At 43.5% G+C, this 26,752-nt stretch overlaps 1 protein-coding gene and 1 long non-coding RNA gene across 8 annotated transcripts in view; one reads left to right on the forward strand and one right to left on the reverse strand.

Moving 5' to 3' along the window:
- CARD11 (caspase recruitment domain family member 11) overlaps positions 1 to 26,752 on the forward strand; it is a 78,525-nt gene that overhangs the window by 25,631 nt on the left and 26,142 nt on the right. For 2 of the 7 annotated variants that reach the window (XM_039360755.1, XM_039360756.1), the window contains exons 3-8: positions 9,127 to 9,328; positions 14,932 to 15,272; positions 15,504 to 15,629; positions 23,203 to 23,418; positions 24,978 to 25,115; positions 26,120 to 26,445. In XM_039360755.1, coding sequence (XP_039216689.1) covers positions 15,563 to 15,629; positions 23,203 to 23,418; positions 24,978 to 25,115; positions 26,120 to 26,445 — 747 coding nt within the window. In that variant the 5' untranslated portion in view covers positions 9,127 to 9,328; positions 14,932 to 15,272; positions 15,504 to 15,562. Of the gene's footprint in view, positions 1 to 7,272; positions 7,373 to 9,126; positions 9,329 to 14,931; positions 15,273 to 15,503; positions 15,630 to 18,855; positions 18,931 to 22,828; positions 23,007 to 23,202; positions 23,419 to 24,977; positions 25,116 to 26,119; positions 26,446 to 26,752 lie in introns of those variants that run through there. The other 5 variants (XM_039360757.1, XM_039360758.1, XM_039360760.1 and 2 more) reach the window with 5 other exon arrangements.
- Positions 640 to 9,038, reverse strand: LOC120315811. The gene is made up of 3 exons (XR_005558781.1): positions 8,756 to 9,038; positions 6,447 to 6,574; positions 640 to 1,106 (listed from the first exon to the last, which is right to left on the reverse strand). It is a non-coding gene; the product is annotated as an uncharacterized LOC120315811 (long non-coding RNA).

The following is a 26,752-nucleotide window of genomic DNA, read 5'->3' on the forward strand; positions in this document are numbered from 1 at the left end:
ACAAGATCCCTCCTTAGAGCATGGTTGGTCAACCCCAGGTGACTTTAACATCTGTGGACTTCAACTCCCAGAATTCTCCAGCCAGCCATGCTAGGTGATTTTAGAGGATTACGCCATCAAGTTAGCATGTTAGCTAGGCAAAAATGGTGACTTATAATATCAAAAAGTGACTCCATCGATACTAAAATTTTCATTGAATGAAAGCCTGAGATTTGTCTTGGATCAAGAAAAACAAGGAAGGAAAGGAGAGTCGAAGATGGAAGGAAGGAAGGAGATGGGGAGGAAGGAAAGTAGAAGAGCGGATGGATGGATGGATGGATGGATGGATGGATGGATGGATGGATGGTGGAAGGGATGAAATAAGAAATAAGGAAGGAGATAAAATGAAGGGAAGGAGGGAAGGAAAGAAGGGAGGGAGGGAAGTAGGAGAGGATGGATGGAAGGAAGGAAGGAGATGAAAGAGAAGAAGTAAGGAAGGAGATGAAATGAAAGGAAGGAAGGAAGGAAGGAAGGAAAGAAGGAAGGAAGGAAGGAAAGAAGGAAGGAAGGACTTCGCTACATTTAGGTATTCCCAGTTAAGTATTCCTTCACCCTATCTTCATCTCCCAGTCAGAATTAGATGAACTACTTACAGGGACAAGGACCTATTTCCTGATATTTAATATTTCATATTCTCTGTGTGGACATTTGCACAAGAAGACAGAGGAAAGAGGAAGGTGGTGCTGGATATAGTCAAAAACAACGGATGGTGTCTAGGTGTCTAGCAGGAGCACCACTCCCTGCAGATTGGCTTCACTTGAAGATAAATCTCTGGCTCCCCAGAGGACAATCTTGGTGGAGAAATAGAAATGAACTATTAATCTACTGCTAACAGTGACTTATTTCTCCTCAGCCAGCACTGTTTCTTATTTATTATCTAGTCATTCCTTCTAATTTAAAGATCCTAAAACATTGAGGATGGACTTCTTGGAATATTCAAAAGCTTTTTAGAAGTATCAGTTTTGGAAGGAGTTGCAGTAAGTTGACCTGGATACAGCTGTGAAGGAGTCAGCTCTCCGTGGATTTGTGTGGTGTCCATTTCCTCCTCACTTCCAAGATTTATTAGCCTGTGGTGAAAGGATGAAAAAAAAATATTAGCAGCTGAACTGAGGCAGGTTGAAAGAGCGCTAGGATCAATCAGGACCAAAGAACTGTCAAAGCTCTTTTTCTCTTTCTCTTTCTCTTCCTTCTCCTTCTCCTTCACCAGCACTCCTTCTCCACCACCACCATTCTTTTTCCTTCTCCTTATCTTTGTCCTTCTCTTTCTCCTCCTCCTCCACCATCATTCCTCATCCTTCTCCTCCACCATCTTTTCTTCTCCTCCTCCTCCTTCTCCTCCTCCACCACCATTCCTTCTCCGTCCCCTTCTACTCCACCATCTTACTTCTACTTCTACTTCACCATCATTCCTCTTCCTCCTCCTCCTCCTCCTGGTATCCTTACACCAGAGACTGAAAAATATACCAGCCCAGTCCAGTTGGAAGACATGCACCTGGAATCTCAGATGAAATGGTTCATTTAATAACCATGACAAAAAGGTCATAAAATTGGGCATAACTTACTTAAAAACCACTTTGCTTAGCAGTGGAAATTCTGATCCCAGCTGTGGCTATAAATTGAGGATTACCTTTATGGCACTAACCTAGCTCTTTGTTTTAATTGGTAGGGTTTTTTTTACCAGACTGGACCTTGTAGGATTTGCAAGTCCAAATATTTCATCGTGTAAGGTCATTGTCTAAGATGGCCCGTTCTATATCATTTCCCTACTTTGTAAAACTCTAGTTTCTTTAATTGGGGACATCTCGCTTCTCAAGCCAAAGATTTTCAACTAACGAATGTAGCTCACTAATCACCAGCGTGCACCCGAAACCAAGTGACGAGGATTGTCAAACGTTGGAGCTGTTGTTTGGAAAAATATCCAGAGCGGAGAGGAACTGAACTGACAACGCTTCTGTTTACTCAGGATTGTCTTTAGTTGTGGTCTTAATGAGCTCCCTGAGTTTAAAACCACTGTGTCTGTGTGCACGTACAGCTGCGTCTTAGTTAAATGTTTGGCTGGCGTTACTTATCAAGGGCTTAAAAACTCAATCTGGCAAATTTCAAGCAGCGGGGGGGGGGGAAATGCATGCGCCTCAGAGTGATGAAACCGGGGACGCTGAAAATATGTTTCTCAAAAAGTAATATAACAGATTCGGTGCTCAGTTGCATATCAAACAGACCCAGCCTTCCAGCAACTATTGTCTCATAATCTGATCTGGCATCGATTCACGACATACAGAAAGCAGCCATATTGGGAGGCAAGTGTGCTTGCTCCGGAATGGATGTTCTTCTCCAAAAGAATTCCTGCAGAGACTTCAGTCCCAGAGGCCCGAAGATGTTCCAAGATTCTGCAGGAACTGTGCACAGCTTCCTCAAAGCATCTCCAGATGGATCCCATTGTGATGGTTGGTGTCTGCAGAAGGGGAAGTGGTGTGATAGACTACAGTGGAGTTGCTGTTCCCCAGGAAGAAGGGAGCACATTCCAGAAAAGGGGCTAAAATGAGAAAAAGCACAGCCCAGAACTGGATAGGAGACAGAGAAAGAGAGTTAGCATAGCTACTTCCTATAATCTCTCAGGGTATATCCATTGGGGTGAGAGTAGTAAGGGTTGAGTCTGGCAAGATTCTGTCTACCGGATGGGAAAGAACTGAACCTGGACTATTGTAAAGGTGCTTTTTTAAAAGGCAATTGGGCTTTCTTGTTTTTTCCTTGGAGTCATTTTGTTGCTCATTCAAGAAGCTTATTCAGTTCAGAACTGAAAACAAGAAAGTCCAGTTGCCTTTTGAAAAAGCACCTTTGGGACATGAGCTGGATGACTGAGCATCTCCACAGACTTTGAACTTTGACTAGATTGTTCTATGTCATTCTTGGTCTGGGCCTGATCTCAATGGATTTATTTTGGGACAATATGTCTAACAAGAGCCCAGGATGGTCTTCTGGGAGAGACAAAGAATCAGGACTACATGTTAAACTCCAGCTAAGCTGATGCATTGCTCACATCTATACGCAGTCAACTAGTCAACTAACAGTCACCAATAAATCGGTGCGAGATAAGAGTTTACAGAATTCAAGAGGGGTTGGACTTACATTTGTGGGAATGTAATGACTTCAGGCTAATTCCTCTCTTGACTCCACCTGCAGGCTCTGTCTCTGCTTCTACATGGATCAAGATTTCTCCCCCCCTCTTCTGTTCTGGGATCCTCCTCTTACCAAGAATTATACCTCAAAAATGTCATGTAATAAAACAAGCCTCTTTTTTCTTCAGCAATGCTCACTTCAAACACTGTTAAATGGTCGCGCCCTCAAATAACCTCAGTTATGACTTATTAAAGAATCCTTTGAACTATAAAGTGAGACACCACTCACTCAAGCAGATGCTACCTTGGGGAAACATCTAATGGGAAAACCTAAGAATGTCCCCATCGTTTGGAGAGAATCATATCACAAGGCAACTGCCCAAACTACAAAAAAAAAAAAAAAGATGCACCAATGCAGTCTTAGTTTACAAGCTCTGGTTTAGCTTAAGCCCAATCTGACAAGGATCGGATGATTGGAGGGTTTTGTTTTGTTTTAGATAAACCCTTCTGCGCTATGTGTACAATTTAGTCCATGGATAAAAGAGAGAACAACAGTCTGCGGGATGAATAAAATATGTGAATGCTCTATTCTAGGACAGTAAGTTTTTTTTTCCAGAGCACTTCGCAACATGACATGTAGCTACATGTTTTATTTAAATGGGCTTTTTAATGCCACATTGCCAAGTTTGATTGCAGCGATGTCATTTATCCTCCGTGTAGCATAGTAAAAGTAATGGGAAATTTGACTCAGGATTTTCATGGTGCGGAATCTGATTCATGCAAAAATAACACAGAGTAATTCTGAGTTTTGTCCTTCCTAACAACATGTTCAATGTCTCTGGCAAACCGCTCTCTCCATCTTTAGTTTCTCCTGAGGCTTGGCACAGCTGCCTCGCAAAACTAGAGCAACAAAGCATCCCACAATCATGGGCCGCGAAGCAGCAAACGGGCAAATAAAATTTGCAGGACACGCACGTTCGAAGAAGCAATGGACATTCCTGCCAAAATGGAAGGCAAAGAAGACTTCATCCATCAAATCAGATCTGAGGTCTTTAGAGCACAGTTTGGAAAGCAGCTTCACAAATGGCCTGCGCTTCTCAGCATGCCTTTGCAAGTGATTAACAGAATAACAGAGTTGGAAGGGACCTTGGAGGTCTTCTAGTCCACCCCTCCCCATTGTCCAATCTCTTCTTAAAATCCTCCAGTGTTGGAGCACCCACAATATGTAGAAGCCAGTGTCTATGGAGATGCTTAGTCATCCAGGTCAGAACTGAAGGAGCTCCTTGGATGAAAAACGAAACATCTTCAAAGAAAAAAAAAGACCAGTTATCTTTTGAAAAAGCCTTTGGAACATCTGGAGGCAGGTTGTTCCACTGACTAATTGTTCTCACTGTCAGGAAATTTCTCCTTAGTTCTAGGTTGCTTCTCTCCTTGATTAGCTTCCATCCGTTGCTTCTTGTCCTGCTTTCTGGTGCTTTGGAGAATAGATTGACACCCCCCTCTTCTTTGGGGCAGCCTCTTGGCTATTGGAACACTGCTATCATGTCTCCCCTCGTTCTTCTCTTCATTAAACTAGACATACACAATTCCAGCAACCGTTCCTTATATGTTTTAGCCTCCAGTCCCCTGATCATCTTTGTTGCTCTTCTCTGCACTCTTTCCAGAGTCTCAACATCTTTTTTACATCGTGGTGACCAAAACTGGATGCAGTATTCCAAGTGTAGCCTTACCAAGGCATTGAAGAATGGTATTAACTCATTGCGTGATCTTGATTCTATCCCTCTTGTTAATGCAGCCTAGAACTACATTGTTGACTCCTGTATCATGGATGGGTATGTGAGGGACCAGAAAAATCTGTCTGGGGCCAGGCCAGACTGAGACTGGATCCAAGCACCGGCTGCAGACACCGTCAACCACATAGAGAATGCAATTGGTGCTCAGCCCCCAAGTGCTTAACCATGCTTTATTAAGTAAGCTGCCATTGGCGGCTTCCGCACAATACATTAAGCGATAAATACTGATATGTTCATCCGATCTGTGTTTGCCAAGCCTAACCCAGTGACATTTGCATTCAGTGCATTGCACGAACAAAGGCAGCCTCAACAGGCATCGCCATTTACACAAAGTTGCACCCCCAGCTTCTTTTAAAGACTCCAAAGAAGAGAGAGCTATAAAAGAACCAGCCTTCTCCCTCCCTCCCCCCCCCACACACACACCTTCCTTCTCCATTGTAAAAGCCTAGGACAGCCCTATAGAACATCCACCTATTGGCATTCAGGCCCCAAGGCAGGCTGGCTGCTGTGGATTAGCAGTCCTCTAAGTGAAGGCGATAAAGAATAAATATAGGATGCAGCATTGCCAGAATGGACTCTGTTCATTTATTTCTGACAAGTTTGAGTTTAGCGTTAATTATTCATCAGGTTTGCCGCGCATTGGAAAAATGTGCCACGGTGGGTTCTGTAAAAGGAAGGGGGGCACTCGAGCAGGAACCGGCATGTCGCGACACGGAGGGTGGGTGGGTGGCATCTTTGCAAGGGGGAAGGAGAAAGATTGGAGGGGGTAGGTGAGATTTCTATAAGGGAAACTGTTAAACCACTGCGGCATCTACCCTCAAGAGTGGCTCCGTAGACAGGGCTGAAGCAGAAGAAAAAACTGAACTATAGCTGGCTGAATAAATTGCAGTGGGGTGTGGATTCTTGCACCACATTAAGTCGTAAGCCACAGTTTAAAGTAAGCATCTTGTTGTGCACAAACAAGCAAAACACATTTTCTCTTTGCATATTGTGTGAATCTGCCCGGCTATCTCTCCAGGGTTTTTAGTTGGGTTTTTCTATAGGGGTTCCTCAAAGTGGAACTGGTGGCCTGGCCAAAGAAACATCCCTGATTAAAAAAAAAAAATCAAAAGATGAAAACAAAGCGAAACATAGCTTTTTCATAGAAATAGTAGCCCTCACCTGACAGGAACAGGATACCTGTCTATCTTCCTGATTAGGTGAACTGGTACCCCACAAGATTCTCAGGGAAATGAAGGGAGGAAGGAAGGAAGGGAGGAAGGAAGGAAGGAAGGAAGGGAGGGAGGGAGGGAGAGAGAAAAGAAAGAAAGAAAGAAAGAAAGAAAGAAAGAAAGAAAGAAAGAAAGAAAGAAAGAAAGAGGGAGGGAGGAGAGAGGGAGGGAGAGAGGGAGAGAGGAAGGAAGGAAACCAACAAGATTGCACATTTATTGCTTCAGTTCCCTCTGCACTCCAACTTCACTGACATTTAACCAACTTCCTAGCCTTAGCCCAACCTCACCTTCTTATGGGTCAAAGAAGCCAACGTTTTGGACTGCCGGAATCCATCCGAAAGTCCAGGTTCCAAGTAAAGCAGCCACATCCTGTCTCTCCCCCAGAAAGGACCCAAAGAGGATCCACTGGATGATCCTGCCGAGGAAATGAAATTGTTTACCAGCCCAGAAATATTTATTATAGCTAGATGGGAGCGTATGAGTTCATGCACGCCTCAGAAAGATGAGTGATGATGCCTCAAAATGGATAGTTTTCTCTCTCCCTGCGCCTGGAAACCCTCAAATGCAGCATTGGCACTTTGGGATTTTACGACAGGTTTAAATCAGAGCTTTTTAATGGCTTTTTTTTCAATCCAGAGGTGTTATTTTCGTAGGCGTCTTCTTCATGCTCTCCAGAATGGTTAACAACTGGAATGGACAGAGGTGACAAGTTCTTGGTTCTCCCCAGAGGAAGGTCACATAGTCCTCAGCTATGGGGAGGGAAGGATTGGAGGCGACTGGGGCCTCTCAGCCCCCCCCCCAAAATCTCCTTTTCCATGGGTCAACGGAAAGTTCTGTCTGCTTTCAAAAACAAAAAAGAATCAATTCATTGACGCTTCCTGTCTTTTGGACTCTCAAGAATAGGCAAGAATCCATTCTATTTTCTACTGCCGGATTTCTCCTCCTGGAGACTCTTGTTCTTAAGTCCAAAAAAACTGCACTTAATTAGCAAACATATTTGCTTTGGCCTGGGACTCCCTTCCTGCTCCAGAATGACAAACTAAAAACTTTTTGCATTCCACACCGGTTAAAAAAAAAAAAAGAAAAGAATCAAAATTGATAAAAAGGCAGAGTTGGATTTATAAACTTCCAAATAAATGAACGGGATTAACAATTAACAGGACAAAGAAGACTGCAACAGTCATTTCAAGAGGATTGGGTTCAATTTATGACGGTAATGGAGCTTCCCAGTTACAGTCATACGTCAAGACAGTCGTAAAGCGGGTCCTTGTGTGACCAACCAGATGTTCCACTTTGTTCGGTGGCAACTATTTGTTTGGTTTTGGCGTTGTGATGCTTGTGGCCAGGAGGCATCCTTGAGGATCATGCAAAGTGAGAAGAACCCAGCCAGGCGGACAGACCTTGTTATGCTAACCATGGCTTAGCATAATGAATAGGCCCATCTCGGAGAGCGTGGTCTGATTCATCGACTGCTTTGATTTATATTCAACCTTTGGAAGTCCACTGGATATCAAGTGAAACCATTTATTTCAGCCATAAGGGCAGAAAACAGCAAAACAAAACCTACAAGGTGGAGAGGGGGAAGAGAAAGGGAGAAAGAGAGAGAGGGAAAAAGATAAAGTGAAAGAACAAGAGGGAAAGAGAGAGGGGGAGGAGAGAAAAAGAGGGAGAGAGAGGGGGGAAGAGAGAGACAGAGAGGGAAAAAGAAAGTGAAAGAGCTTGAGGAGAGAGAGAGAGAGAGAGAGAGAGAGAGAGAGAGAGAGAGAGAGAGAGAGATCTGGCCTGTTTCAACTCTGCAAAAAAAACGAGAGAGGGGAAAAAAGGAATCTGAAAGAGATGGAAGGAGGTAAAAAAAAAAAGGCCTGGAGAAGTGTGATCACACATTGCCATCCCTCTGAAGGCTTTTGCTTTTGCTTCTAGACATAGCTGTCATTTCATACTAGGCTCAAGAAAGAAAAAGTCATTGCCTACAGCTCTTCCATCTCACTCTCTCTCTTTCTCTTTTCTTTCTCTTTCTTTCTCTCACTTTTTTCTTTCTTTAGCTCTTTTTCTCTTTCTCTCTCTATCTCTGTATGTCTCTCTCATCTATCTCATTTGTCTATTTCTCTATTATCTATCTCTTTCTTTTCTCTTTCTCTTTCACTCTCTTTCTTTTGTTCTCTTTTTCTCTTTCTCTCTTTCATCTATCTCATCATCTGTCTCTCTATCATCTCTCTCTTTCTCTCTCTTTTTCTCTGTGTCTATCTCTGCTCTCTCTTCTCTCCCATCGTCTACCTCTCTATCATCTCTTTCTCTTTCTTTCTTTCTTTCTCTTTCTTTCTTTCTTTCTTCCTCTCTCTCTCTCTCTCTCTCTCTCCATCTCATCCCTTGTTAGCACTTTGCTAGCAAATCTTCCTTCACCCCCCCCCCATCTCTGTTTTGCCCCCTTTTAGGCAATCATAGCTCATCAAAATAATAATAACAATAGTCAAATAATAATTGGGTTTTACAGGAGGATTGAATATCTGGCCCAGATAGCTCAGCTGTTTTCTCTGGACAATCTTCCCTGTCAAGCTTGCTGGTTTTTATTTATTTTGGGGGGGGGGGAGCCACTTACTGTTATCTTTTCTTTTTTAAGAGACCTGCCTGAACATTTCTGAGTCTTTTTTTCTTTTTTCTTTTTCTCCTTATTTTTTTGGGCAGCAAACCCAGCATTTCTCATATGAGGAAGAATCAAGTTTGCTGTGCTCCAATTGCTGCTTATGTTTGTTTTGCTTCATGGTGCCGAGTTTTTTTCTAGCAGTCTCCAATTTCCAGGAAGTGCCCAATTTATTTGGCATTCTACATCGTGTGTATCTTTGGGGCCAATTCATTTTTACTCTATTGGGATTCTGATTCCATTTATGTTTTTTTTTTTAAGTTTCATGCGTGTAAATATTTGTGCAAAGGTTTGCCTCCAGTTTTCTTGAATGTATGTTCTATTTACAGATAAACTAGATTTAGCAACCCCAGCTCGTCAGATTTGTACAGAGTGCCCAAATGTTATCTGCAAACCAGAATGACAGTCTTCGTCTGGATGCTGAGTTCAAGTGACATGCATTTATTCATTTTCGTCATTAAATTGATTTGCCATCATTTGACAAAAACCCAAAGGATCAAACATCATTGTTTAAGTGAATCCCTGCAGTCGGTAAGTGAATCACACCGTCCTTAAGCGAATCCAGCTCCCCCCCCCGCATTGTCTTTGCTGGTTAGAAGCCAGCTGGGAAGGTGGCAAATGGCGATCACGTGACCTCGGGATGCTGCAACCATCTTAAATAGATGTGGAGTTGCCAAGCATCCAAATTTGGATCTCGTGATCATGGGGATGTTGCAATGGTCGTAAATCCGAGGACTGGTTCGTAAGTTATTTTTTTCAGTGCCCTTGTAACTTCAAGCAGTTGCTAAACAGACGGTTGAAATCGTGCACTGCCTGCATTCTAGAAAACCCAGCAAATGTGTTTGACATTAATGGGTTAATAAATAGCAGCCTCATTCAGTTAAATATGTCTAGTCTAGTGCAAAGAAGGACTAGGGGGGACACTAGCAGTATTCCAGTATTTGAGGGGCTGCCCCAAAGAAGAGGAGAGTCAAGCTCTTCTCCAAAATGCCAGAGGGCAAGTCAAGAAACAATGGATGGAAACTAATCAAGGAGAGAAGCAACCTAAAACTAAGGAGAAATTTCCTAACAGTGAGGACAATTAACCAGTGGAACAACCTGCCTCCAGAAGTTGTGGGTGCTCCATCACTGGAGGTTTTCAAGAAGAGATTGAACAATTTATCTGAAATGGTACAGTGGGGGTTGGACTGGAAGATCTCCAAGGTCCCTTCCAATTCTGTTATTCTGAATTTCTGGAATGACGAGCACCCCAAATCTCCATCCGGAAACAAAGGATCCTTATTTCTGTTTCTCCCCCAAAAGAAAATGATGGAGCATGGAAAGCAGATATGCAAATCCTTTATAACCAAGAATTAAACCGGCTGACACGGCACCTGTCATCTGCAAATGTAACACTCTTTACACATGTAAACATTCTCTTTATGTCCAGATTGTATTTGAAAAAGGTTAGGAAGTTGATGGGGGAAAAAAAATCTACATCCTTGAATTTCAAGTCCTCAAAAGTCGGCCTCTTGTTTATCTTCTCTTTCATTTATACAGCAGGCTACGTTTCTCTGGCTTTCCCTTCAATTTGCAAACTGTAAATTTATCATTTTTCTTGGCCAGCTGCATTTACTCCTGAGAGGACAAAGTCAGCATACAAATATTTCAAGCAAATAATTTTGGGAAGAGTGGGGGGGGCTTCCTCTCTTCTTCCTTGCTGGATTGAGAGGATTGAAAAACAAGAGTTGGAAGGGACCTTGGAGGTCTTCTAGTCCAAACACCCCCACCCCCACCCCCACACCCCCCCCCCCCCCCGCTCAAACAGGAGGCACCATATCATTTCACACAGATGGCTATTTAATCTCTTCTTAAAAACTTCCAGTGTTTGGAGCATTCACAACTTCTGGAGGCAGGTTGTTCCACTGATCAATTGTTCTCACTGTCAGGAAATTTCTCCTCAGTTCCAGGTTGCTTCTCTCCTTGGTTCATTTCCATCCGTTGCATCTTGTCTTCTGCTTCTTGTCCTGGTGCTTTGGAGAATAGCGTGACCCCTCTCTTCTTTGTGGCAGCCCCTCAAGTACTGAATTCAACTGTCATATCCCCCTTAATCTTTCTCTTCATAAGACTAGACATACACGGTTCCTGCAACCATTCATCATAATAACAGAATAACTGAGTTAGAAGGGATCTTGGCGGTCCTTTACCTCTTCCCAGTTCCTGCCAGGTCTAAGTCCTTCATGAGGGCCTTCATGACCATAGATGATCTTCTCAGGTCTTCCAACCATGTCAACAAGTTGTATAACTCCCAACTCTATGCTTTTTCCCTCCTCTTTGTAATTACATGGAAATCTGATTACATTGACCTCTAATTAGGGGTCATTAAAATGCCCCAGGTCCTTGGCTTTCTGGATTCTTTTTCTTCATCTTCTTCTCTTCCATTTAAGATCAGATTTCAAGGTCTACTTAGGAGACTTTCTGTAGATCCATCTGCAATATATCTAGAGGAGTTTTTCAGCATCTCCATCTCTCCATTCAACCTCTCTCTGCCCCTCCCTTCCCCTCCCCCCCCTTTCAGCTCAGGTCAATAATTTTAATAGAGGTGAACATTTGGGAGGGGTGAGCTTTTCTGTTTCACTTTGTTAGTAAGCTTTTGGAAGTTTAATGGGCTGCCCTCTGAAGTGTATAATTGGTGCTGGTGGCAGGAAGCCAAATAGTTGTGTATTTTTTTTTAAAAAAAAAGGGAAGAGAGAAACTACTTGAAGCACCAACATGTTTTCCTCTTTATTTTATTTTATATTTTATTTTATTTGAGCTACATTCCTTTCCACTACAGCCCCGGGGAAATAGCACCAGCTGAGTTTCAAAATATGTTCTGCTCTTGCCTGTTTTATTTTGTTTTTCACAACTCTTTTTTTCTTTGGGATGCTTCTTCATTTAACAGGTGTCCAGGATGCTTTGAAAAAACCAGGAGGTGACTATAGAAAAGTAAACCAGGAGTTTGCACAATTCTTGCAGGGGAATAATAAATGGTTATAAGCAGGGAGAATGAGGATGACCTTATCTCTGGGCGGCAATACTCAAAGGGACCATCAGGGAGCAGCGGATGCACAGAAAATGTCAGTCCATTGCTGCCCTCCAGTGGTTGTTCAGATGTTTGCAGCCCGGATAGACACTGACTTTAGAAACCTAGAAGCAGCCCAGACAATAGGGTGAAGAAGACCCAAGAAACGGATGCAAACCGCCATTAGAAATTATAGTGATTTACTGTGCAATTCTCTCCACCATCCCTTAGATACTCCCAGTATCCCTTGTCATCGTGGCCACCGGCCAGTGATGGAGTGGCTGGGAACCCTGGGAGTTGGGATCCCAGGACATGTGAAAGGTTGACAAAGGTTGCGATCAAAGAGCAAAGCGATGGTACTGGATGCCTCCCAATCAATTCTCTTCACTATCTGCCGCGTGGGGAATCAGCCGAGCCAAAACAAGAGAATATGAAAGGTTGACAAAATCTTATCAACAATGTCAGTCCAGGACCTTCATCCTCTAGCCAACAGCTCTGAAAAACATCCGGCCAGCTTCTCTGGAACCCCTCCAGGGGAAAACGGCTTGGCACTGCTGGGCTCACAAGGGCCGATCTGCTTTGTGTTGCAAAGGTTACATCTACAAAGCATTGTCAAAACATTACAAAGAGGTGGGCGCTGTAAATAGTGGTTTGTTTCAAAGAACTGGCCCCAGAAAGCCAAACCGCCATTGTATTGCCATGAAGTCAACATAAAGATGGGGGTCCATAAAGTCCCATTCAACCCCCTCCCCTCCCTTTCTCCTTTAAGACAAAGCTCCGGTGTTTTTTGTCGAGAACAAAAGCTGGGAGATACAAATACTGTCAGGGAGAGAGGCGGGGGGGGGAAACTGATTAATAGGATGGCAAACACAGAGAAGGTTGATCTCTAAGCAGCTGAGAAGTGGAATCAGGCAGCAGGAGATCCACTGAACTTATTAAAACAACTAAAAGGTAGGAAACATAGAGATAGTCCTTGACTTATGACCGAAACTGAACCCAACATTTCAGCCAAACCGTTGCTAAATGATTTTTCCCCCATTTTGCGACCTTTCTTGCTATAGCTGATAAGTGAATCACTGCGGCAGCTACGTTAGTTATGCAGTCGTTAAATGAACCTGGCATCCCCCATGGACCTTGCTTGTCAGAGGGTCGCAAAAGGGGATCACGTGAGCCACTGGGACTATGCAACCGTCATAAATATGAGCCAGTTGCCAGGGCATCCGGATTTTGATCACATGACCGTGGGGACGGTGCAACGGTCATAAGAATGAAAAAACGGTCAGAAGGGCTGCTGTAACTTCCAACGGTTACTAAACGAGTTGCTTTAAGTCAAGGACTGCTTGTGTTTTGGGATGAAGTGGTAGCAGATAGCTTCGTTGGGGTTACATTTCGTCGGCGCCAAGCGGGAGGCTGGGCTTGATGACCTCAAGGGCGCCTTTCAACTTTGCTGAGTGAGTAACTCCCAAGGCAATCAGCCACCATACCCCAGCTGTTCCCCCCTTGCAGTTTTCACCCAGGAAATAGAGAAGTGGTCCAGGGCTCAAAGGACCAAATCTTGAATTAGAACATCAAGTGTGTGTGGGGGGGGGAGGTGTTTCTCGCTGGGTTCCTCAAATATTATTTTTGTTTTTGTTTCATGTTTGTGTCATTTTGTACTTGAAAACTGCGGGTGTCTCTACCCGTCTCGTCTGCCCTGCTAACTTCATCATCAGCAAACCGCTAATTAAATTCCATATTTATGATTGGAGAATAAAATCATTGGACCCATTTAGAATAAATTTTTACGACTTTGCACTCAGCCTGCTGACTCAGCAAGCGGAGACAATGCTTGACTTGTAAGACTTCACGGGAAACATGAAATGACAGGTCCAAAATCTCACCCTGTTTCTCTGCCATCTTCTTCTTCCCCCACCCCCCCCCACTTCTAGAAACCAACGATAAAGTGAGCATCCTCCTAGGTCCTCACTAAGTGTCCTCATTTAGTGACTACAGTTGGGACTGGCGTTAAGCGGTCACTAAGAGGAACTGATTTGACTTCACTTTCCTTTGCTTTACTACAACTATGAAAGTGGTCAGTCCGAGGATTAAGTCACCCAGGGACTTTTTCAGCGCTACCGTCACTGCAAATGAGGCAGTCACTAAACGAGGGACTGGGCCATTACGCATAAGATTCCAATACTGTCAGCCATCTCCATGGATTTGAAGCCTGTTGCTGTTCCAAATAAAAACCATGCATTTGGATTGCAAGCGCAACCCTCATCTTTTCTGAGAACTTTTATCATCAGAGATTTTAAAAAATCAGGTTTCTAGTCCTCGTGATGATACGAGAGCCGTAAAAAAGTGATTTGCAGCAAATATCTCACAATGCGAAGCAGACTTTGAGAGATTGTCAGCCAAGGAAGGGTGTGTGTGTGTGTGTCTCTTGTTAACATCCGATGCACTTCCTCTTTCTTTGCGATGAACAAAACACAGAGTGAAATATGCAAATAATAAACAAAACACTGAGTGGAATTTTCTTGAGCAGAATTTTTGCTCAACTTCTGTTAGCATCTGATGTACGCTTGGAAACTTCTCATTCTGGGTGACAGGATGAGCCTCTTTTGCAACTGACTAGAGACCAGACCAGGGACTGACTTTTAGGAAGTTCTGAAGTTGACCCAATGCTCAAGGACAGGGTTAGATAATGTTCCTTAATGTCCACCCAAGACTTGTGCAGACAGCTCCTTTCCAGGGTAAACAGCAAAGCAGGCATCCATCAAATTGTCCTCTCCCCATCAAAGTGTCTGCTGTCCCAAAGTCTTGCTTGGTTGGTCCTACCAGAAGACCTGCCAACGGGTTTCGGAGCCCTTTCATCATGGAGCAGGAGAAGGTTCTCAAAGACTGAGTGGATTTAAGTTAGCTTGGCAAATCCATCTGAGGTCTACAACCTGTTCCTCCAAGTTTCTCTGTTTAGTTTAAGATGGTCATTTTCCAGAGGTCCTTCTTCTCAACCCACAACCCATTTGCAGCAGTTGGACCTTCCCCTTTGCTCTTTCTCCCTTAAAGGTGAGCAGAGGACTCCTACACAACACTTCCTTTCTGCTTCTCACAGGAGGAACTGTGCTGAGAACCATCTCTGAGCTGAAGAGAAGGGGAAGTGAGGCAGGCTGGGCCTTCCCTTCCTGCTATAAATAGGCCCCAGGTCTACAAAGGATCGCGAGGGGGGTAGGCGGCTGTTTCCGGAATCATGCTGCATCGCCCTACAGTGCCCTGTGCCTTGGAAGGACACCCACAAGGCAGGAGGAAGGCTGGTAGTTGGCAACTCTCACAGGAGAGATAAAGAAATCCGTGGAGCGGCTGGCAAAGGTGGTCTTCAACTGGTCCAGAAGCAGAAGCTGCTGGTACTCAGCTTACGGGACGCAGCTATCCACAGACTTCCGGCGGAGATTGAAGGTAGGGTCCTTGAGTTCTTGAGTTCCTTGAGTGGTTTCTCCCCAGTGGAGAATCTGGGGAAAACACTTGGTCCTCCCCACCCCTTTGTGTCTTGGTGAAGAGATCCGGTGACACAATCCTGGGGCCACTGAAGGCTGTCTGGATATTTTGAATTACCAACCAGTCATTCTTTGACCTTGGGCATGTTTGCTGGGGGAAACGGGAATCAAAGTCACAAGTCCTCCTCTTCAGTCTTAGCAAGATGGGAAGTCCTTCAAACCTCCCCATGAAAGGTTGGAGAGATCTTGCTGATGTTGAAAGCTCAGCCCTTTTCCTGTCCAACAGGCATCCATTGCTCTCCAGGAATCCGGTCCATTGGTGAGTAGTCATGGCCATAGACAAGGGGATCTTCCTTGGCAAAGAAACTGGGGTGGGCAATCTTTGTTAAAGTGACTTCTTAATGCAGACAGAAAGTCTCCTTCCAAAGAGTTGGTTGGGTCCAGGTCAAGGAATTAGGCAGGAGCAGGTCAAAATGTGCTGCCCTTTTCATATTAATTTCATCCACCTTCAGTTCCTTTTATTCCTTTTATTCAGTCAGTTAATAGCTTGCTCTTCCGGTGCTTCACTTGTTTCTTTCACTTGCTTGATAAAATGCAATTGGACCACAACTTTCAAAGAGGCTGTGATAGATGGAGATGGCACTTAAGAGGTTTGGGGTCTCCTATAAGCCTTGGAGACTCCAAGCTGTTGACCCCTGCAGAAAAGATGGAAGGACACCATCCTTGAGGTTCTTGAGATGAATTTCCTCAAACGGGTGTGTGTGTTTATGACCTGGAATTGCAATGTACACAATTCCTAAGGCACCCTTGATTTTTCTGAACATTAAAAAGCTTTCTAGTTCTTGTTAGTCTGACTCCTAGTTGTGAGCTGGTTAGTTGACTTCATGGAGGGTTTGACTTGCCTCCTGACCCCTTGACATCCCCATTTAGCTGTGCGGAGTCCCAAAAGAGCTGCAGGACCCAAGATCAGACCTGGGATGTGCATGGATGTCTATGGAGAATCTCAGTCATCCAGGTCACGGGTATCCCAAAGGTGCTTTTTCAGAAGGCATCTGGACTTTGTTTTTCCTTAAAGACTTTTTGTTTCTCATTTTTCAGTTCTAACTGAACTGAAATCAGAACCGAAGCAGCTTCTTGGATGAGAAGTGAAAAACATCTTCAAGGAAAAACAAAATCCAGTTGCCTTTTTGAAAAAAGCACCTTTGGGATATGTGTGGGTGTAGACCTCCAGATTGGAATACCTACGTTGGCCAGAAGGACTTACTCAAAGTGCCCGAGAAGGCCACAAAAGTTTGTTTCTCCTACACAAAACAGATAGTGACATTATAAGTGGCTTGTGATGTTTTTTTTAAAAAATTATTTTAATTTATTAAATGTACATGCCACCCCTCTCATGAATAAGGTGTTCCAGAGTTCTAAGTTCTGGAATTTGATGTTGGATGTTGCTGCAGCAATTGGTTTAGTTTACCTTTTTGTTACATTAACTTTGTTTGGATTGTGCTGCCTTCTCAGAGGTTTAATGCAGGGATTTCCCAAGAAAATAAGCTAAAAAATTAGCTGTGAGAAAGCAAAACCTCACCACCTCAGCATCTGGCAGAAAAACTCAGAGGACGAGAAGGGAAATTAATTAATTCTGGAGTCTTGCTTCCGTACCGAACACTGTCCCTTTGGTTATTTTGTCAGAAAAATCCTTGCAGATTTCAAAAGCAAAATTTTCTCTATACCCTTTTCACCATTAGCATAATTCCTACTCACCCCCATCCTTTTGTTTGACAACAACAAGGTTGTGTGTATGTTTACATGTGCATAGATTAAAGCTCTTATTAAATGTGAATCTTTCATCTTCCTGTTTGCAACTCCTGGAGTCACTTTAAATTGAGGCATTCCATCTCTGCAGTGAGTTATTAAAATTATTATCCCATCAGTTTAATTTGCATGCCCTGAGCTAATTTTAATCTTGAAAATACCCAGATCAGATCTGAAATCTTGATTCTCTTCATCTCTCTGCCTGGGTGTGCATTCTCATGTTCTACTTTTTCCAGGTGCTGCTTCCCATCTTGCAATTTTTTTCCTCCTTTCTCCTATGTGGGCTTATTCTGAACATCAAATTTGGGCTCTTGTAAGGAAGGGAAATGATATGACAAGCATCGATTAGATCCGTGTTTCCCAGAATTCCCAGAATTCCCCAGCCAGCTTCAATTCTGGGAGTTGAAATCCACACTTTTAAAAGTTGCCAAGGTTGAGAAACATTGAGTTAGGTCATTCTGCAAATGCAAGTTATGTAACATGCATGCTGATATTGCCCCTCCTCCCCTCATCTCATTGTAGCTTCTACTGGATGTCTACACACATGTTGTGTATGACACATGGATTCAGATAATCCTTGACTTACAATCATTCATTGGGAAACCATTCAAAGTTACAATGGCAGTGAAAATTGTGACTTATGTCCAGTTCTTTCATCATTTCCTCTAGTCTTCTTTTTTTATATCCTTCCTTTGAAAATGGATGGCTTTTAAGCATCCATCTAAGCAAGTTCCCCACTGAACAGGCTCTGTGGTTGGCAAATCTCTCTGGTCCATTTTCCTTCTGTTGCCCATTGGATTTTGAGGTGCACCATAGAAATTGTTCTGCATTCCCCCTGCCCGTTGTTTTTTAGGCCTTTCACAAGTTGTGTAAGTGAGTCAAAATGGGCAAAATTCCATGGGCTTTTCAATTCTAGAAATCCAGTTATTTTTTTTTTCACTTGAGTTGAGTTGACTTGGCTTGGCTTGAGTTGACTTGACTTGACTTGAGTTGAGCTAAGTTGAATTGATCTGAGTTGATTTGACTGTCCATCAATACTAACCATGACTTTGCTATGGCTAAACCAGTGTTTCTCAACCTTATGCACTTTAAGATGAGTGGACTTCAACTCTCAAAGCTGGCTGGGGAATTCTGGGAGTTGAAGTCCAACCGTCTTAACAGGGACCAAGGTTGAGAAACACAGAGCTAAACTACAGCTCCCAGCCATCACGGACAATGGCAAAGGATGTTAAAAGTTGTAGCTCAGCAAGATAGTGAGAGACACAGGTTCTCACAGTATGATGTGCACATTCAACCAGTGTGGTCATAAACCATCATTCATGTTTAGAGTTCTGTCTTAATTGGGCCAGGCTGCATTGAGGTTGAGTGACCCAGAGTTAAAACCACTTTTTTTCCCAGGCAAATCTGGGGATTTCAACTTGAATCTTAAGTAAAGAGAAGGCAGCGTTTTGTCACAGTGGAAGTCTCAAACTCATGCGCTATGGTGGTGCCCTGTCAGTTGGCAGAACCTTCTCATCCTGACAAGTGAAGGAATAGTCTGAAAATGGGACTTTCCAGTTGCATTATTGCTTGCTGCAGATTAGCAGAGAGGAAGTTGAGAGCAGAAAAAGGCTGGATCCATCTCCTCCTCTGTGCCGTACAATTTTCACCGAAGCCTTTTTTTAAAAATTGCCTCTCTTTCCTGTGGGCAAGGTGACAATCCTCCCTCTCTGGCAGGAAGTTAAACGTTTGGCGTGTTTTACAGGTGGGACTTAATCTCTTAGGAAGGACAAAACCCTCTGAAATCTAGTGAACCCCTTTCCGGATCATGGCAGGTATTCTTTCCCTTTATTTTTATATTTCCTTTTCAAGTTTGCTTAATGTCCGGTGGGTTTATCTGGGACACCTTCATGCTATTAGGGAAGGGCGAGCTGCTCAGAGCACAAACCATTGAAAGTTGTGTGTGTTCAGAAAATGCACGCGCAAACACACTTGGAGAGCTTTGATAGAGATTATTCTCAGGGCTACAAAGTGTTAAAAAAAAAAAACAACCTAAAAGCTCCTTTGTGTTCAGCTCAATTCCTGGTCATTCATTAATAGACCTATCCTAGTTTCCATAAGAACAGTGCAGAAGTGGGTTTTGCTCCTATTTTCCCAGTCCCTATGATGCCCCCTAAGATGGCCTGGCATTTCCACCTCCAAATATAAACCCGGTTTGATTCTGCTTGGCTTCTAAACCTTGGCAAGGTTAGAAATGTACTGACATCTCCAGAGTCGGTGAAACGGGCTTGTTTTAATAGAATAGAATAGAACTGGAAGGGACCTTGGAGGTCTTGTAGTCCAGCCCCCTGCTCAAGCAGGAGAACCTATACTGTCTCAGACAGGTGACTGTCCAGTCTCTTCTTGAAAATCTCCAGTGATGGAGCCACCCACGATTTCTGGAGGCAAGCTGTTCCACTGGTTGATTGTCCTCATTGTCAGAAAGTTTCTCCTTAATTCCAGGTTGCTTCTCTCCTTGATCGAGCAGATCCTGCTTCTGTCTGATTCTTCAGAGTGACATTCTTTTTCTCCCCTTTCGTGACGTTGAAACCCAGGAAAGGCAAAACTTGTGGCTAGTTGTGTTCAGACCCAGGAAGGCCAAGTTTTATTTGTGGGTGACTTATTTGCACAGCAGTCCTCTTTCTTCCTTGTTACGAAAAGCAGATAGCCAGGATTTGGGTGGCTGCCCAAACTTCCCTTCTTTTCATTCTCCTTTTTCAAAGCCTGCATGAGATAAACTGGGGGTGTCATTTCCTGACATTTTACTCACTTCTTCCGTCAGCTTCATTTTGCTATGCTGGCCGGTTTCCGGCAAAGAAGGAACTTGTGAAGACTTCAGCTGGCTTATGAATGGTTCCCCCAAACTTATCTTTCCTCCAGAAGGTGCCACCCCAAAACTGAGCATCCCAAATTTTTGTCTTTACACCAACGATCAGAAAGACCAGATAGACGTTGTGCAGAATGAGACTTTTGTGCTCAGGATCATGTCGTCTTTCTTTCCAGATCTCCTCAGGACACAATCTTTGTAATTAGGACTCCTTGGGACACAATCTTTTCCTGCAAAATTAAGATTACTTTGTACAATAATCCTGTTGGGAGGGGAAAAAACAGTAAACTCTTTGCTGTTGCCACAATCTGAACCTTTCAAAGCCCTGCACAGGTGAACTCCGGGCTTTGGCCCCGCTCAGCCCACCCGGATAACTTCACATCTGCAGTTGGGGAAACGGTGCCAGGAGGTTTCCATGACACACGGGCACTTGAGACAATGTCGTGTCATCCCTGAAGTGGCACTCAAATCAGAGCCTGCCAGAATAAGTGTGATAAAACCCATGTATGTTGTAGCTATTTAAAAACTCCCATTATGATGGGTGAAAGCAAAGGCGGGGGGGGGTGTATTTTGCAAAAGAGGAGGAGAGAGGAGGGAGATGGAGACAAGCAAGAACTTGAAGTTGATCAGATGGGATGAAGAACTAAGCTTTCCTTTAAAAAACCCAAGTATCCGATTGGCATCTTCACAAATGCTTTGATTCCTTCTCTTAAAATGCCGAATAACAACTTTGTACGTGTTTTGGTCATGTGGTTATCCCTAGTTTTCAGGAAACTGGGGAAATTGAAAGACCACAGCAATTTAGCTAAGCAAACGCTGACAGAATCATCTCTCTGCTTCAATTTTTCTATATTTCTGTCTGATGTGCAAGTATTCGCTCTATTTTCTTTGTGCTTAAGGGTATTAATTCCCAGAGCTGTTTTCTTTATTTGCACCATACAAGTAGTCCTTGACTTAAAAACAGCTCATTTAGTGACTGTTCAAAGCTACAACAGTACTGAAAAAAGTGGCAAGAAAGGTGATAAAACGGGGCAAAACTCACTTAACAACTGTCTTGCTTAGCAACAGAAATTCTGGACTCAAATGTCGTCGTAAGTCGAAGACTTCCTATACATTCCTTTCTAGGATTCAACCCCAAACATAGCATCACGGCACACAAAGAATTCTCCCATTCACATCCCCAATCTGGCCTCGCAACATTTCTTTTACATTTACCCATGAATATATCAAACAACCAAGGAGACACCGAATCTCTCGTCTTACTTACTCTCTGCTCAGGACAGGTTTCTGCTAAGCCATCCCTTAGCTTCATGTCTGCATTATTTCTATCATCACAGCTTCCATCAGCCAACATTCAACACACACACACACCCCGTGGATGCAAAACCTTCCATAATTCATCGTGTCTCTAAAGCCTCAAATGGGCTGTCCTTTTTTATAAGCCATGGTTTGCTGGATAAACAACAGATGGCTGGCTCTGCAGCCTCTGTCGTTGGTTAACCCGTGTTTGTGGCTAGGACAATATAGAAGCTGGGACCCAGTCAATTTTGCCTCCTTGTGGCATCGATCCAAATAAAGCAGCAGTCCGGGTGGGGGGGGAAATAGCTGTTAATAATTTGCAAAGAAGTGCGGTGGGTTCTGTAAGATAACCAGCTGACGGTGGCGAGGGTTTTCTGCTGGAATGGATGCTGGCACTAGCGATGATTTCTCTGCTTACGGTTTCATTTATTTGTAACAACCACAGGGCCGGTGTGAGGCTGTTTAGCATCACCTCCCAGTGCTTATGACCACAGCTGCATCAACAGTGAATATATTTTCTTTGGCCCATGGTGATCTTCCTTGCACTCCAGTCACTTATCTTCATGACTCCTTCTTCTCCTCTGTGTAAATGCCAACATGGTGCTTGCTGCAAGCGTTAGTTGCTGGCCTGTTTTACTTCGGGGAGGGTTCCTGCACCTGTACATAGACCAGATTGTCAGAGCGATGCCAGAAAGAATTGGCAGTGAGAGACAATTTAAGAGGAAGTTCTCATGTTCTAATATCTTTCTCACCTTCCCTACTACCCCCTCTTTTTAGTATCATGATTATGATTATTATTACTCTGTCGCTTTGCATGTGCACTAAGAGCTTCTGCACCAGAGATAAATTCCTTGTGTGTCTAATCATACTTGGCCAATAATTTCTCTTCTCTTCTCTTCTCTTCTCTTCTCTTCTCTTCTCTTCTCTTCTCTTCTCTTCTCTTCCCTTCCCTTCCCTTCCCTTCCCTTCTCCTCTCCTCTCTCCCTTCCCTTCCCTTCGTCTATTCTGTTCTGTTCTGTTCTGTTCTGTTCCGTTCCGTTCCATTCCATTCTATTCCATTCCATTCCATTCTATTCTAATCCTTATTCTATTCTGTTCTGTTCTGTTCTGTTCCATTCCGTTCCTTCTACTCTGTTCTTGCTAGCTTGATGTTTGCTGAGCTCTGTGAAGCAATTCCTTCTCTCTTCCTGTTACTCCTGCTTTCTGGGCAATACAGAATTAGGACACAAACAGGTAGTCTTGTGTGTTGCCCTCTGAACAAAGGGTTGGAAGCCATCCTTCAAAGACTATCTTCATTCATAAAACCTGGATCTCTAAGCTATCATAGCTTGTGGCCTCAGTCTCCTGGCTTTGCACACCACTTGTCTAAGTACAAGACGTTCACCATGTTCTTTTGAGGCATCCATTGATTTTCTAGGTTGTCTTTGTAAGTCGCCTGCAATGTAGGTTAGCCTTTTTCCTCCGTTAAGTAAAAAGGAAAAAAAAGCTGTTTCTGAAAAAAGAGGCATGCAGTTGCTGTTTGGCGATGCAATTTTGAGAGAACGGACGTGGTCTCTAAAAAGTGCACTTCAGATTATAGTTGAGAAACCGGTCGTAAAAAATTAATGAAGGGCCGTCCTTAATTGCAATCTAAAAATACTTGTTCAAAGGGAAAGAAAAAACACATGGAAATGGTGCCTTTTATTTTTCAAAAGGAAAGAGGAGCTGGGTGTTGAACTTTGGAAGGAGATGGTTCTTTGCTGTGAGGTAAAGCATCAGGGCTTCATGGGATGAAAATACATAGAATCCATGCAAGTTTATGCCCTACTAAAACTTTGCTCAGTTGCCTCCCTTCAACTGGCAGCTTTCAAATTTGTGGGGGTTCATAAGCCTTTTTCTGGATAAGACGTGGGATCTTTCCTGGACCCAAACTGACCTTCCTTGTCTCTCCATCTTCTTTTAGGGGAGAAGCGTAGAAAAATGGACGAGTGTCTTGAAACCCTGAAGGATGAAGAGGAGGCTCTATGGGAGAACGTCGAATGCAATCGTCATATGTTGACCCGTTACATCAACCCCGCCAAGCTGACCCCGTATCTGCGCCAGTGCAAAGTCCTGGATGAACAGGATGAGGACGAGGTCCTCAACTCCCCGATGCTCCTCTCCAAAATCAACCGAGCTGGTAAGACATGGGAGCCATGGAAGCCCCCAATCAGACATGATGACAAGATCGTTGTGTCACTACTTTCCAAGAAAGATTGATCTGCTGATTTTGGGTGGGCTTAGAGCTGTTGATCTGGGAAAGAGTCCTTCTGATCCTATGAGGTCAGGGCTGGGCAATATTAAAAGGAAAGGGCGAGCTTCAAAAAGACAGTTTATGCAGAATCTATTGAAAACATTGGAGAACTGTAGGCATTGTCTAACAAATATTTATAGATCAGTCAATCAGAATAGAGTTGGAAAGGACCTTGGAGGTCTTCTAGTCCAGCCCCCTGTTCAAGCAGGAGAACCTATATCATTTCAGACAAGTGATTGTCCAATCTCTTCTTTAAAACCTGCAGTGATGAAGCGCCTACAACTTCTGAAGGCCAGCTGTTCCACTGGTTAATTGCTCTCACTGTTAGGAAATTTCTCCTTATTTTTAGGTTGGATCTGTCCTTAACAAGCTTCCAGCCATTACTTCTTTTCTTGCTTTCTGGTGCTTTGGAAAATAAATTGCCCAGTCCATAGGAAGGACTGGGATTCACAGCCCCCTGGTTTCTAGCCTAGTGCCTTTGACCACCATCAATAGCTCAGGGTTGAACTGTGGGGTCCTTGGTGCTTTCTGAGCTTGGTTCTTTTCTTGAAGACCTTTCATGACCCAAGTAGGCAACATCATCAGTGCTAGAAGGGATAATAAACAGAGAGCAAGCCCCACTCCCTTCTAGCACTGCTGATGTTACTTAGTTGGGTCATGAAATGTCTGCAAGAAAACAACCAAGTTCAGAAAGCACCAAGGACTCCACAGTTCTCCTCCTCCTCCTCCTCCTCCTCCCTGCAAATCCCACTCCCTTCTACCACTGAGGATGTTACTTATTTGGGCAATGAAATACCTGCAAGACAAGAGCACCAAGTAACCACTCTACCAGATCAGTTATCTCCAGAAATATTAGCAGTACAATGTATAAAGTTGTAATCTTAACCAACCAGAAATCAAGTTGGAGAGATTGAGCTACGCGGAGTAAAAGTTTCAGACTGCTGCACCAGCCTTCCTTGGAGATACGATACTTACTCACTCTTTAGCTAAGCCTTTAAAGGTCAATTAGTTTATCATTCAGGTTTTATTACAATTGCCTTTATTTTATCCTTGGAAACTGTAAAATCCATCTTAAATGTTAATTTTTAGCAGAAGGACAGCATATCAATTCGGTGTTTAAACAAATGGTATTAAATTCAGGAAGGTTCATGTGCAGAGCGTCAGTTTTGCTAAATGTTATGTATAAGGCTTGTTCTGTCTTGCCTTGGTATTCTGCAGAATTATTTTTTTTAAAAAATGGCGTATTCTTTTTGGTTGTTTTGATTGGTGCCTGGAAAAGGTAATTTCGCAGCTTGCATTTCAATTACTTTTTTTCCCACGTGTTATACAGCTACAATCCTTCTTCTTGTGTCACTCTGGCCTCTTCTTATCCCATTTGTAATTTCAGTTTCAAATTGAAACTATCTCTTTTAATATAACCCGATAAATGTTTGACCTTGCTACAGGTCGTTTGCTGGACATCCTTCATACCAAGGGGGAGAGAGGCTACGTGGTTTTCTTAGAGAGCCTGGAATTTTACTATCCCGAACTCTACAAATTAGTGACGGGGAAGGAACCCACACGAAGATTTTCCACTATCGTTGGTAAGTGGGGATTCTGTTGTTCCATGCCAAGCAATAGAGAGAAAATCCTTTCTTGGTTCTTTTTTGCTTGGCACAGAGTCCAGCAAGAGAATTAGAAAAGTAGGATGCTGGTCTCTGGAGACTCTCACTCATCTAGGTCCTGATTGTCCCAAAGTTGCTTTTTCAAGAGGCAACTGGACCATCTTGTTTTTTTTTGAAGACGTTTCACTTCTCATCCAAGAAGCTTCTTTAGCTCTGACCAGATGGTGGGGAATGGAAGGCCTCCACTTGGAGGTGAAATTGGACTCAAGGACCGTCTAAAAGAAGGCAAATGACCAGCCGTCTGCAAGGAATATAAATCCTTCCATTCCCCACCATAAGTCAGAGCTGAAGAAGCTTCTTGGATGAGAAGCGAAATGTCTTCAAAGAAAAACAAGAAAGTCCAGTTGCCTCTTGAAAAAGCACCTTTGGGACAGTAGGATACTAGGTTTCCGAGATGTCATGCTGGTAATCCTCAATGTTCAACCACAGTTGGGACAAGAATTTCCATTGCTAAGCAAAGCAATTGTGAAGTGAGTCACACCCAATTTTACAACATTTTTGCCACGGTCGTTAACTGAATCCAACTTTCCCCCATTGACTTTGCTCGTTGGAAGCCAGCTGGGAAGGTTAACAAATGGTGATCACATGAGCCCAGGAGGCCACAACAGTCATCATGCAAGGACCCATTGTAAGTCCCTTTTTTCAGTGCCACAGTGACTTTGAATGACCACTAAAAGAATAGGCATAAATCCAGGACTGCCTGTATTTGCACATCTTAAAAAGAAGATCAAACTATTTCAATTAAGGGTCTCCCTTAAGCTTAACCTTGTTCAGCCTGGGCTGATCTAGATCTGTTGGTCTGCCATTTTTTGGACCAGGGTATTTGGCCCCATCTCGGTCAACTCAACGCTTTCTGCTGCTCACCTCCATTAAGTTGTTGTGATTGCTTATGTGGTGTTTTTTTTTCTCTGTTCTCATCTCAGTAGAAGAGGGACACGAGGGTCTCACTCACTTTCTGATGAACGAGATCATCAAGCTGCAGCAGCAAGTTAAGACCAAGGACGCCCAGCGCTGCGAACTCTTGGCCAAATCTCGCCAGATGGAAGATGAGAGGAAGCAGCTGAAGCTCAACAAGATTGAGCTGCTCACGTTCCAGGAGAGATACAACAAAATGAAAGAAGAGAGGAACAATTACAATGACGAGCTGATCAAAGTAAAAGATGAGAACTACAACTTGGCCATGAGGTATGCCCAACTCAGCGAAGAGAAGAATATGGCCGTGATGAGAAGCCGAGACCTTCAGCTCCAGGTGAGAGGAAGTTCTTGAGAACATTGTGTCTCCCCTTTTGCATTAGGTGATCATTTCATTTGTGGTTTTTAGTCCATGTTTTTAACAAATCGCCACTGGTAGATTCATATATCAGCCCCAAACAAACAAAGCATGTTGTGATCCTTGAATGAACGAGTTTATAGATCATGTTTGAGGGCATCATGTAGGAGACAGTAGCAAGAAACCTGTGGCTTTCCAGATCTATGATGATGGTGATGATGATGGTGGTGGTGGTGGTGGTGGTGGGGTGGTGGTGGTGGTGATGTTATCCATTCAGTCCTGTCTG

The sequence above is a fragment of the Crotalus tigris genome, unplaced genomic scaffold (genome assembly GCF_016545835.1).
Source record: "Crotalus tigris isolate CLP2741 ecotype Arizona unplaced genomic scaffold, ASM1654583v1 scf7180000019173.45859301935:6455823, whole genome shotgun sequence".
NCBI classification, from domain to species: domain Eukaryota; kingdom Metazoa; phylum Chordata; class Lepidosauria; order Squamata; family Viperidae; genus Crotalus; species Crotalus tigris.